We start from the raw sequence: 12,353 nt of genomic DNA, 5'->3' as shown, positions 1-12,353 counted from the left end.
TGCTTCCTACGGATATCATGGAAGCAGATCTGTTTTTCTTCCAAGCAAACTGTAGAAATTGACATGCCAGGCGTACACATCCTAGTTTAGAATACTGGTTTCATTGCAGCTGTACTCAGGGCTTCATTTTACTCAGGGCGATGCCGTCAGCAAAGGCGTAGTATGTCCCAAACGCAAAATTTTGGCACTTGTCTGCTGGCTACTGAAAATTTGCTCAAAATAGACCTTGAGGTGGCCTCTATCAAAAATGGGCCCTGTACCAGTCACGTGACTCGTGTGGACGTGTCGTGGAGCTTTGAACAAGGCGTAGCGAGGCTTTCAGGTGGGACCATGACTGCTGTGCTTGAAAAAAGGACAATTTTTTTTGGTTTTCTCCAAATTCTCTTATGAAAATGTAGATTCCCGTATGTACTATCGCGCTCAATATGAGTTGCAACGCGCGGTCATCGACCGGGGCTCGTTCCGTGGTGTGCCTCCTCCAAACATCGCTCGGAATTCTGGGAGAAACTGCTGTTCCAGGAAACAACAGCACCCCCGCTCAGGAAAAAGTTTCTCCCAGAATTCCGAGCGTCTCTTTGGAGGAGGCACACCACGGAACGAGCCCCGGTCGATGACCGCGCGTTGCAACTCATATTGAGCGCGATTGTACATTTCTTGAGCCATGCAAGAAAAGGAAAATCATATTTCGATATTCATCGGCAACACAGAAGAAAACATAACCAAAACGATTAGTTTAGGCGCTCCTAAGCATTCAATAAAGCTTTTTTTTTTTGGGCTAGTTGGGGCATTTAGAATCGAAGATAAGGAGCAGCGCCAAAGTATGCCAACAAAGACGAAGAAAGGAGAAGACACAAGCGCTGACTAAGAACTGACATTTATTCATGGAAGGCACACCTTAAATAAGGCGAAGAACAGAGGTGAACAGGAGGGGAACGAAAAATCGTGAAAGAAAACAGCAAGCTCATGCAAGCAACAAGACATAAAAAGTCAAGCGTTAGCTGCTTCTAGAAAGTCGATGTCTGCTGCAAAGCGTGATAATGAGGGAGTGCTGATGCAAGTGTCGCCATATCTCTTATATCAGCGCTTGCGTCTTCTCCTTTCTTCGTCTGTGTTTGCATGCTTTGAGGCTGCTCCTTTTCTTCTATTCGTGAGCATTCATTAATTATAAAGCTCTGCCTCAACGATAACATCATAGTGGAAGCTTGGCACTCAAGAATGGTTTCACGCCATGTGCATAAAACTGCTATTGAAGCTAGGACAACCTAGCACAAACGCGACATGATCACTAAAGTTACCGCCGGTGCCTTATATGAGGCCACTGCTAGCGCTTGCCAAAAAAGAAGAGCATTAGTTTCGAGGAATCATGAGCGCACGGTTCTGAAACGACAGTTAAGGAATTTTTCCACGCCAATGCAACGTCCGGCAAGCAAAGATAATAACACTGGCGCTCCTAGAAGCCACTCCAACCAGCCTTATCACAAGAGCGCCATGACGAGTTCGGCGCTTTACTATCATAACGACGCTATCTATTGAAAGCTGACACAGGTCCAGGCACACCGAAAGAACATTCCAGAAACTACTCGTACGTGAGTCTCGGGGCTCGTGACTGTCGCGCCATGCGCTGATTTCTTTGTTATTCGTTCAACAGGTCCGTTCGCTATTGGAGACAGATAGGGTACGTTACGGGGCGGCGGAAGTATTGCTCACCCGAGCTCCTTTACCCGGGGCACACAGGATAGGTGGGCGTCTCCAGCTATCAGCCAGCAAAAAACAACCTGTGCAAAGTGCAGGCACGGCTTATCTCAAACGCAGACGAAAACGAAAAGGAAACGCCGATGATAAGGAAGCGACCCGTATAAAGCGCGCTGGGCTCGGCGGCTGGTCGGCACATTGAAAGACCAGGCACGAGCGGCAGAGAACGAGGAACAAACCAAGATGGCCGTCGAACTGTACAACACCACCGGCAGCCCGCCCTGCACCTTCGTCAGGGTCGTGGCCAAGAAGGTCGGCGTCGAGCTCAAGCTGCACAACATCAACCTCATGGCCAAGGAACAGCTCAACCCTGAATTCGTCAAGGTGAGCGGATTCTGCATCATTGCAGAGCACAGTGCGGTAGCAGCGCTGTCTGCAGTGCTGTATGCCATTTCTTTGGCTTATGATCGAAATCCAGTCAACCCGTAGCAGTGGAAATACGAAGCAGAGGAAGCAGTTGGCACGAAAGAACGAATTTTGCTGCTTCTTGCACTTTGAAGTTGGAAGCTTCCTCTACGTAATATTCGACCAGAACACTATTTATAAGAGACAATTGGTGCTTTACAGTGGCGTTTAGGCTGCGATCACTGGTTGAATGTTCATAATGAGCTTCATTTTGCAGTACTGCTCCCTGTACTGGGTGGCGAATTAATTTATCTAGTTTTTCAGAAAAATTAGCTCTAAACTTATTAGGGTGGAGTGAAGGAATAAACGCGTATTCAAAACGAGGAATGGTGTATATCTAATCGGCCTTTTTGAGCTTTTTTGCTCACCGTTTCTGAAGCTGCTGCCAGCCTTAGACACACCATTACAGTTCTGCGCGCCATTAGGTAGAATGTTTTCGAATAGGGACGCGTATTTGAAAAGGTCAATATTTATTTTTTCGCATGCAGTTTCTCAACAATGTGCAGTGCCGTATCCTCCTAGACAGGCACCGAAATCCACAAGTAAGCACAGGAATATTTCGGGAAGATGTTTATGAACTCGAGGTCGTTGCAACGTGTCAAAAGAAATTCAATGCACATTACTCCAAAGGTCCATTTTTTTCGATCATTAGTTTTCCTGCAAGAAAGTTTTTTTCACGAATGACAGTACTGATACTCTGAAAGGCAGTATCATTCGCAAAGTTCTGTCTTCGGCAGTTATGACACCTTCTTGGTGTATTTCGCCCATGCTGTATGTTCTTCTCATACTACTTCTCAGCTTCTTGCTGTATGTTGCCGCTCATGAGAGGCTAAATGTGTTGCTTTATTGAAGCGCGGAATGACGACAGGCAGTCAACTTCCAACAGCCTCGAATATGTGAGTCAAACTGCCTGGTAGAATGAACTTGAGAACCGACACGCCGACTTGTACAAAAAATAAAAGGTGCGACGTGTGCAGAAACAGGGGCGTTCCATTTTCCTTATCCTCAATTGCAAAACCATTACTGTGGGCAACAGTGTAACCGTGCTAGCTAACTGGTAGTACTCAGATATGGTAAAACGAGCGAGAAAACACAAGCACGGGAACAAGTACGCAGGACAGTGTCGGATTAACTTTTTCTTGAAAAGGCGTCTAACCAGGCAACCATATAGCACATGCGCATCAGGCACGCAGAGGAACACCGTCGAAGAAACTTATACAAGCGACAACAGTTAAGTGCTCAGCCCACAGAAAAAGCTTTTTCGGTTTCTCTTTAATATTCCTTTTCATATGCTGGCCCTATCTTTGAAGAATATCAATTTTGTACCCGTTAGCTGTCCGGTGATGCAGATGGTACCTCTTCGACACCTTAAGTGAAGAACGCCTAATATCGTTACCTCTACCTTTTCGTTCTCTTGCGGTTTCACTTGAATGAAACGAAGCGTTCCATGTTAACCTGCATTATTTTGAGATGGGGCGCGAGCGTCGAAAAAATGAGGATGCAATATATACGAGGCATATTTTAAATCTCCTTAGACTAATGTGTTCTGCATTGTTCATTTATATGCACTGGGTGCATTGAAATTTCTGACATAGTTGCTTCTGTGTGCGCTTTGCGTTAAATATATAGCCGATGTTTTGCTTCCATGTAGGCTGAGCTGTTTCGTGTGCACAGAAATACACATCTCCACACAAATTCACACCTACCATTGAGAGAACTACATATGATGTGCATAGCCTTGCAATAATTGCTATTTCGGCACATCAGCCATGATTCGCAGCAATGGTACGAACTCTTTCCGATTTTATAGCCGAGACGTCTGTGCTGCACATAATCTCGCGATACACCATATTCCTGCATCGCTAGACAGGACAATAATATTTGTGGGAAAAAACGTGGACAACACATAGATCCCTGTAGGGCATACCATCAATCAGGTTGGTGGTCGTGATTCAAAATTGTTTTCAAAGGCAAACTCACTACGGTTATTAATATCGACGGAATTCTCTTTAATAACTTTTCCTGTGTAGTGAAACATGCGCTGTCGTCTTGCCATGCAATCTTTTGCGTTTTACCGGCTGAACATTACCCCCGAAAATCACGGAACGTGTGTGGAAAATTCCTTTTTCAGGCACATACTGCGCACCCCCCGTTTTATTACCTCTCTACGTCCCGGAGGCTTACATCCCGTAGTAATAAATCCTTCCAATCCTTTGTTCCCTTTCAGCTGAACCCTCAGCACACAGTTCCTACTATCAACGACAATGGCTTTGTTCTATGGGAGAGGTGAGATATCGTTTTTCTTTCATTTTAGTTTTTTATCTTCTTGCGATTAGCCTTTCTTGGAAATGATTGTTGAATTCACTGACTTGTCAAACTGCGGGCGCCGCGTTTTATCAGAAATATTTTACTTCAGGTTACCACCTTTTGCATAATATCATTCATAGTGCCGGAACCGGAGGTTAAATTATCTGCTTTGCAAGTCATTGTCGGGGCACTCAGTGACCAACTCATGTAATGTAAAGCAAACCAGTCGCTTAAAACAGTGATAAATTTCATTAGAGCTATATAGCGAAAGCACAACTCTTTAAGCAAAGCTTGTGGCCCACATGGCTTATCAATACTTAAACGCTAGATTTCATGGTGGTCGCTTTTCTTGTTTCTTTTTTACTGCGAGGGTGCGCAGTTGGTTTTTATAGGCCAAACAGACCGTGCTAACAATTGTTTGACACGGAACGCCCTTCTGGCAAATCTTGCTTGTCTACTCAGTGTAATTTCTAATTTGAATGCCGATGGTTAACGTCTTTGCAGTCGAGCGATCGGACAATACTTCGTGGACAAGTACGCCCCAGACAGCCAGCTGTACCCCAAGGACTTGCAGAAGCGAGCCACCATCAACAGGCTCATCTTCTTCGAGTCGGGCACTTTCCTCCCCGCACAGATGGCCTACTTCGTAAGTGAACCGTTGGCAACAGATATGTTCGCATAAAGAAACCTCGCACTTTCAACTCCAGTGACAACTGCTGCGAAATTTACCTGTGCCGTAGAAACCACAATTACAATTTTTTCATATGAAAATTTTTAGCATTTGCATGAGGCCGTGCACGAAGGGCAGCAAAATTTGCGTTGCCTGATGATAATGACAATCACACTCCTGGAAATCCCTCTCATACGGCCAATCAAAGGGACTGACCCTGATCGTGACTTTACAATTTCATACCAAGTTACTCATAAACGACGTTCGAAATCGTTTATTTCACCAGTTAGTAATTCTTAGAATCAAAATTACTCTTGGGCAGCACAGAAAAGCATCATAAAAGGTTGAAATTTTCTTTGAATTTTAAGATTTTTTTTTCACGTTGGCCATCGAACCTTACTTGCAAAGAAGGCCACTTTTGAAAGCGTTGAGCTGCTAGTTCCTATCCAAGAATACACTAGAATGCATTTCTTTAATCTAAATTAATTAGGACACCCTCCTTAACAAACTGTTGCATGATTATGGCAAAAATTCGTAGCATATCTAATTCATAGAGTATGACCGTGTCCTCCACCTGTTACCCTATACCCTACGGTCGTTGGTACCCAGGCAAAAACTTTCCCACGTCGGCGCGTAGGGATGCAGTTCGAACCCTTTTTTTTAGCATTCACCGCAAGTTTTTCTCAACGGCTGGTATTTGCTTCTTGTGGCTGGTACGTATTAAACTGTCGTTGCGACTTTAGCTCCCATAGCCAGAGTATTCTGTCCAACGTAGCCTTTTCATTATTTGTCTCTTAGTTTCTCCATGTAGCTTGTTGCCCTCATTATTACATCACTAGCCACCAGTAAATCGAAGATAAAGGCTATATGAGCATTTTACTGCTTCACATGCACGTGTGCGGTTGCCAGAGGTAACCATGTGAATAAGTTGTGCTATGTTTCACAGCTCTTATTTTAGTTTTGTTTACTTTTGGCGTTGAAAAGAATTATTCCATTTGAGCACAGGGATGCTGAGAATCAATGCAAGCGTGAATACATCGTTTAAATATCGGGGGAAAAAATAAAGATGTATCTCCGCCACTTGCTCAAGTCTATGACTTCCGCTTTCTTCTCGTTTAACGGTGCTTGTCGACTTAATGGGGCACGTTGCTGCCATAGTAAAGAGGTAAGAAACGTCCGTTTGCTTGTTTCCGCCAACCACTGTCGCGCTGCAAGCGTCTGCACGTTCGCTTCCCGATATAGAGCTGCGAAAAGCATGCGGCCAGACAGCGGGCCCTACCTTTCTATTGTTTTTCTGTTCTCACATGTATAGCTCATTTCTTGCCTATAGCTCTTCCCTAGGTGCTTTAAATAAAGTCGTACTCCCTTCCCTGTCGCGTCTGTGACCACAACTGTGGTGTGGGCCAGATATTCTGCTTGTCTTCCGCTCCACCCAGAAGTCTAGAAACAGGGCCATGAAGGGACGCTTTTTGTTCTCCGGGAAAAGCAGGTTGAGTGCTTCTGAGGGTGGGAAAGCACTTTCCGCGAAAGTTGGTTTCGTCGCTCGACACTTCGAGTGCTCGTTCGAGTTGCGTTTGAATGTATGCGCGAAAGCGCTCACTTTCTAAATCGTTTTTTTTTATGCTATCCGTTGGTAGCAGATAAGTGAAAACTGCAGCGTTACGGCCCGTGCACTATAGAGCTTACACCCAAGCTCAGCTCAGTTAAGTGGCCAATGGAAGCGCATTCTAACTAAAACATAATACACTACAGTTGAACACAATACGATGCAATGCTACAACGAATATTATACAGTAATAAGCAATTAAATAATATAATAGATTACTATATAGTATAATACATTGCGAAGCTCTCTGTTAGCAGAGTACATCGGCGTGCTTGGGAACCTTTGTGAACCTATTGTCGTAATACGCCATAACAAGGCGACATGGTTAAAGGCCATCTATGTGGCACCTCGAGCACACATTAGATATTGGATTGCGCAGGCTAGCGTAAACACAAGAACGACGTCGTCGCCATTAAACAGTGGCGTCCTTACGGAACGGCCAAAAACTCTCGCTTTCTTCTGGTGTCCTAAAAAAAGTTCTTTTAGGTTAGCCTTAGCCGTATAAACGACATGTCGACCAGCAGAAGGGCTGTGTTGAGGACGTGCCGTACGAGGTTACGTGACCATATGTGGCTTGAGGAGCACTGGGCCAGAATGGAAGGAGTAGCAGTGTAGCGATGTAACAGGCGCTGTTGCTTCTTCGCTCCGAGTGACAGCAAAAGGTGTCGGAGAATATGCAATTTCCGCTCCGTAAACGCATATTGTTCACGCCGTCTTTTCGCCGGCTTTTCTTAAAAGTCAAGCAAGGTAAAGACAGAATAATACAAGGAGTGCGCCCCAAGCGGTTCATGCTAGTGAAATTGCGATCCTGGCCAGTGTACACATACTGGCAAGGAGTCGGCTAGAGCGGATGTGTGCTACTGCTATATTAAGTATATTCCTTCGAGTGCTTTGCAGACAGTGCCCTTCGTACACTGTTTTCACAAGATGGCACGTTATCGAAAACTTCCGTGGTCATTTTTAGCGATGCCGCCAAGCAGGAAAGGAAACAAGGAATTAGGCGACCTTCGTAACCACGCGCACACTTGTGTACTCGATATCGGACAATGACAGCGTGTGGGGGCTGGCTAGAGATAAAGCACCACACATCCATACAAGGTGTGTTTGTAGTTGCTGTCTACAGACGGCTGTGTCAGCGGCGGGGGCCGGACGGGCATGTTATCTCATGTACGTGTTTGGCTTTGCCTCAATGCGCTCTTTCCGTCCACGCAGAGGCCGAAGTGGTTCAAAGGCCAGGAACCCAGCGCCGACCTCAAGGAGGCATACGATAAGGCCCTTGCCACCGCCGTCACCCTCCTGGGCGACAAGAAGTTCCTGTGTTGCGACCACGTGACCCTGGCCGACATCGGACTGGCCTCATCACTCGGAGTCGCCATTGAGGTGTGTGCGGCCCCACGCTTCCTGCGCTGTGCAAGAGCCAGAAAAAGAACCGTGGCTGCCTCATAATTAGCGGGGCTGCCTCATAATCGTGGCTACCTTATAATCGTGGCTGCCTCTTAATTAGCATATGTACCAGATTTGCGAGTTATTTTTTGCAATGGTCTGCCCGTCTTAGCCTTATCATAGGCTGCCTCAGGTTAGGCTTGGTACCACCAAATTATCTTTCTTAGGGATTCCTGTCGTAGCATTTAGATTCACGCACATACCATAATTGTTTGAAAGATATAGTCCCCGTGTTCTCGCTCGCCAGTGGTAAATAAAAAGTAGATACATCTTTCTCGCCGCAACCAAACGAGCAATATACGCTATCAGGTTTTGGCTGAAACTTGGATGAATCATGGAAAGAAATGCCGGCGCACCGGGCAGCTGTTTTCTGTTTAGTGAACATAAATTCATTGTTTCGATCGAGCAAGCAAAGAAACATCGATCTTACGTGCACACCATCTCCAATGATGATATCAAAAAAGAGACTTCTCAGCATGAAGCACTCAGTACCTATTAGCCAAAAAAAAATTTTTATGCCCTTTCCTATATGTCAGCAACGCGCTCAAAGGGCTTCCCGAAAATTTGAAGTTTGCCTGGCAGTTATGAATACGACAGTCGCAGGCGCAAAGCGTTACATGATGGAGTGGTGTTCAAGATTGCGTGACCAAACTGGCGGCGGTCTGAAACCAAGTGTATAAATTTCTCATCGAATTTCATGAGACGCTGCCACACACGCTGCATTGCAATTGCAGCGTTGCACCTAGTGTGAGCGAGTGCACCTAGTGTGAGAATGCGGATGGCCCTCTAGTCTACGCAGGGCCGAGAATTCTAAAGCGCACAGCGTACAGCTTCGGCGCCCATCTGAGCACATTGACCGTGCTTTCTACGGACAACCTTAGCGCGCGGCAGGCAAGCTGTTTTCTAATAGCTCAGCGTACAAAATGGTTCGTTGGCCTTTGGGTGCGCTCACTCGAAGGCAAGTGGAAAAGAAGGTAGCTTCGCTTGGGAACACATAAGCGCCATCCTGCTGGGAATCAGGAAAGTAGCGAGAGATTCCTGCGGCGCGGCCGATGCCAGCGTGTCGCGCTTTTCACTTCTCATCGCGGTGCCGTCGCTGCCCGGAAGAATCGGCGCCACCCGCTGCGCCCATCGAAAGGCGATGTTGTTTGCGAGAAGCATACCGCTCCCTCGGAGCGTTGTCGTATTTGGCTGCCGGCTGACTTATCAATTTTATTTCCTCGTGCGAGCTTACTCGCTTCAGAATGTGCATTGGTCTTATGGGGAAGTGTTTCTGAACAAAAGAGCAGAGACTAAGTGGACAGACTTAACCGTTCCCTTTAGAAAGACACGGCTTTGACAATAGCTTGTTGATTCTTTGAGGGCGTGCACTTAAATAGGGTCCCTATGAATAGTGTGATTTTAGAGCACTTCCGCGTTGTATTTAGCGTTTTACAAACTGCCTCTATTGTTCGCCCAGAATAGCAGTTTTGCGTCATTTTGTTCTCCAGCCCACTCGAACCAAGCTGATCGCAGTGGGAGTCCGTGATTACTTATTGTGTGCATGAAACGCAGCATATACACTCGCTTTGAAACTTTGGCGAAAGCAGAAGTCCGGAGCAAAGGTGTGAAACTCGTAGGTGAAATAATTAGTTCAACCAGCTCAATTAGCAATAACCTAAATGCTGCAACGCAATTCAAGCCCCATTCAGTGATATCGAGAATCAAGCTCTTCACGCCCATAAGAAAATTTGAGCTTTCTTTAGCACAATTCAACCATAAGTGACTAATTGTTAGTTCACAAACAGAAGCAAATGCTACTTCAGTTTTCCTTGAGGCCACAATTGCTGTTAGGAGCGGAATACGCGGCCGCCCATTGTAATCGGCTTCAGAGGACAATTGGACGATGCCCGAAAGCAAGGTAACGACACGCTCTCTCTTCGTAAGTTATAAAGGAACTCACGCTGAAAGGAGTCTTTGTGCAGCATAAGCGGGACACTGCATACTGCACCAGAGGTGCGTGAAAGCTCGGCCCGTTTACTATTTCTGACGCTGCCAGGGAACGACCGAGAAGCGCCGGCAACAAAAACGGGCACACGATCCATATTATGAGCCTTCTATCGCACTTTAAGACCGGAGCGTTAACAGACCGGAGGAGGACAGAGTGGGTGAGGGAACAGACGCCGGTTAGTGGCATTCTAGCCGAAATCAAGAAGAAATGGGCTTGGGCAGGACATGTAATGCGCATTCAAGATGACCGCTGGTCCTTAAGGGCAACGGAGTGGATTCCAAGAGAAGCCAAGCATAGAAGTGGGCGGCAGAAAGTTAGGTGGGCGAATGAGATTATGAAGTTTGAGGGGATACGGTGGCAGCAGCTTGCAAAGGACAGTATTAATTGGAAAGACATAGGGGAGGACTTTGACCCGCAGGGGGTTTTACTCGGGCGGATGATGAGATGATGATGATCGCATTATTTGTTGAGCACAGTCGGCTTCGTCTTTGACCAGATGCGGCATACTCAAAATTGAGAGCTGACAGTTTCCTTGGGTGTATTTACAGTGCCCTATAGTTGTACATGGCAAATGAACCTTGTTTCGCTGGCAATGCAAGCAGTGTTTTAAGGCTGGTAATGTGCGCGCATTTTTTTATGCCTCGTACTCAAGTGATCGCAGGTAAACATTTATGGCGCAAAAAAACAGGTTTTTACAACTAAAGATGCCCCCTCAGACGTCAAGCTGAAGGAATATAAATGGGTTACACGGCCAGCTTCAGAATACGTATGCATAACCTGGGATCCTGGTCCGCAGCACCTCGTAAGAAGAAAACAGAGGAGGAACACGTTCAGATAATGCCAGTTAGGTTTATACTCTCATTTTGTTGAAAGAATTCAGCCTCTAACAGGACGTTTTCACATGCGCGGCTACCCGTACAGGCTACTCGGAGAATGGCCAGGTTTCAGCACTTCCGTCAACTGTACACAATTAGTTTTCATCATACTCTGTCGTGAACTCTTAGCCCGATAGAACTTTATGGCCTCTGGCTATTCATGCGTATGAATCGCGTACGTAATTTATAGGGGCTCTTTCTTCCCCCAAAAATTGTACAATAGATTAACCTTGGCCCACGAATTCTTTACGAGAGTCAGTACTGGTGGGTGAATGCAGTACTGGTGCATTCCTACCCTGTAACAGCCTAAGAGAAATTAGTTTTGAAAACAATGTTAAAACAGCGCTCGTACTGAAGCAGACATTAAAGGCTTCCAATTCAAACTCCGTGAAATCAATGACGGCCTCTGGCATTAAATATGAAGCAGATGAAGCATCCATAAGTATCTTCTCGCTCGCCATAAGTAGGCGTGGAGCCTGAGCTGAGTTTTAAGCGATACGACTTTGCTTGCTCTTTTCTGCTTAGAGGTAGTCAACAGGAAATTAGCCAGGAGTCATTGAAACCTTAAGGACTGCAGGTTCCTTCTCTATGCACAGTGAAGCAATCTTTAAAAAAGCAAACCTCGTAAAATCCTCTCTTCTCATTTGGGAATCGTGAAGTGTGATTAGCCGAAAAATATTTGAGCAGAAACACGATCGGGGCTGTTGGATTTCCATAAGCGCTTTCGGATCTTTATGAGCCATTAGGAATTTGGAGTCATTGGAAACTCTGCGCTGTTCTCTGCACGCAGGGTTCCGAGTACGAGGGTCTGGACAAGTTCCCCCAGCTGAAGGAATACTACAACCGCTTCAAGGCTGCGTTTCCCGAGTACGAAGAGGTGGCCTCCGAAGCCCTGCGCCTGATCCGCGATATGGTGCAGCGTGCAAAGAGCGGCCAGCCGCCCCACGGCCCCCCCAAGTGAGCGGCTGCGCTACTACGCAGTGACCCTTGGCGATGATGGCGATGCAGTGTGTTCGTGTTAATAAAGCTTTGGTTGAATGACCGGGAGACGGAGCTTATTCCTCTTGTAGTTCTTACATCACAACCATTGAAGATGTGGTGCACGACGAATGTTCTGGCGCGGCGAGTACCATGTCCTCGCAGTTCCAACCAGTATGAACCCTGGCAACCACGGAGCACGAGGAAAGGCCTGAGCCAAGCCCATCCACCATACGGTCATAAATTGCAAAACACGCATCCTTAACACTGAAGCGAGCCTCTAGTCAGGTAGCGCTGCTGCGGTAACTACCTTCACCAGCAACCTGG

The 12,353-nt window shown here is 46.3% G+C and overlaps 1 protein-coding gene across 1 annotated transcript; it reads left to right on the top strand.

Annotated features, from left to right (window-relative positions):
* The first annotated feature begins 1,833 nt into the window (after positions 1-1,833).
* Positions 1,834-12,095, top strand: LOC149362288 (glutathione S-transferase 1-1-like). Its single transcript, XM_089572975.1, has 5 exons — positions 1,834-2,076; positions 4,385-4,443; positions 4,969-5,110; positions 7,953-8,120; positions 11,839-12,095. The coding sequence occupies exons 1-5, from the start codon at positions 1,936-1,938 to the stop codon at positions 12,007-12,009; spliced, it is 681 nt and encodes a 226-aa protein (XP_089429101.1). The 5' UTR covers positions 1,834-1,935; the 3' UTR covers positions 12,010-12,095.
* The last annotated feature ends 258 nt before the right edge of the window (positions 12,096-12,353 follow it).

Source organism: Amblyomma mixtum, chromosome 2, assembly GCF_055824585.1.
Source record: "Amblyomma mixtum isolate Tamu chromosome 2, ASM5582458v1, whole genome shotgun sequence".
Classification (NCBI taxonomy): domain Eukaryota; kingdom Metazoa; phylum Arthropoda; class Arachnida; order Ixodida; family Ixodidae; genus Amblyomma; species Amblyomma mixtum.
This window is presented reverse-complemented; position numbering and strand designations above follow the sequence as displayed.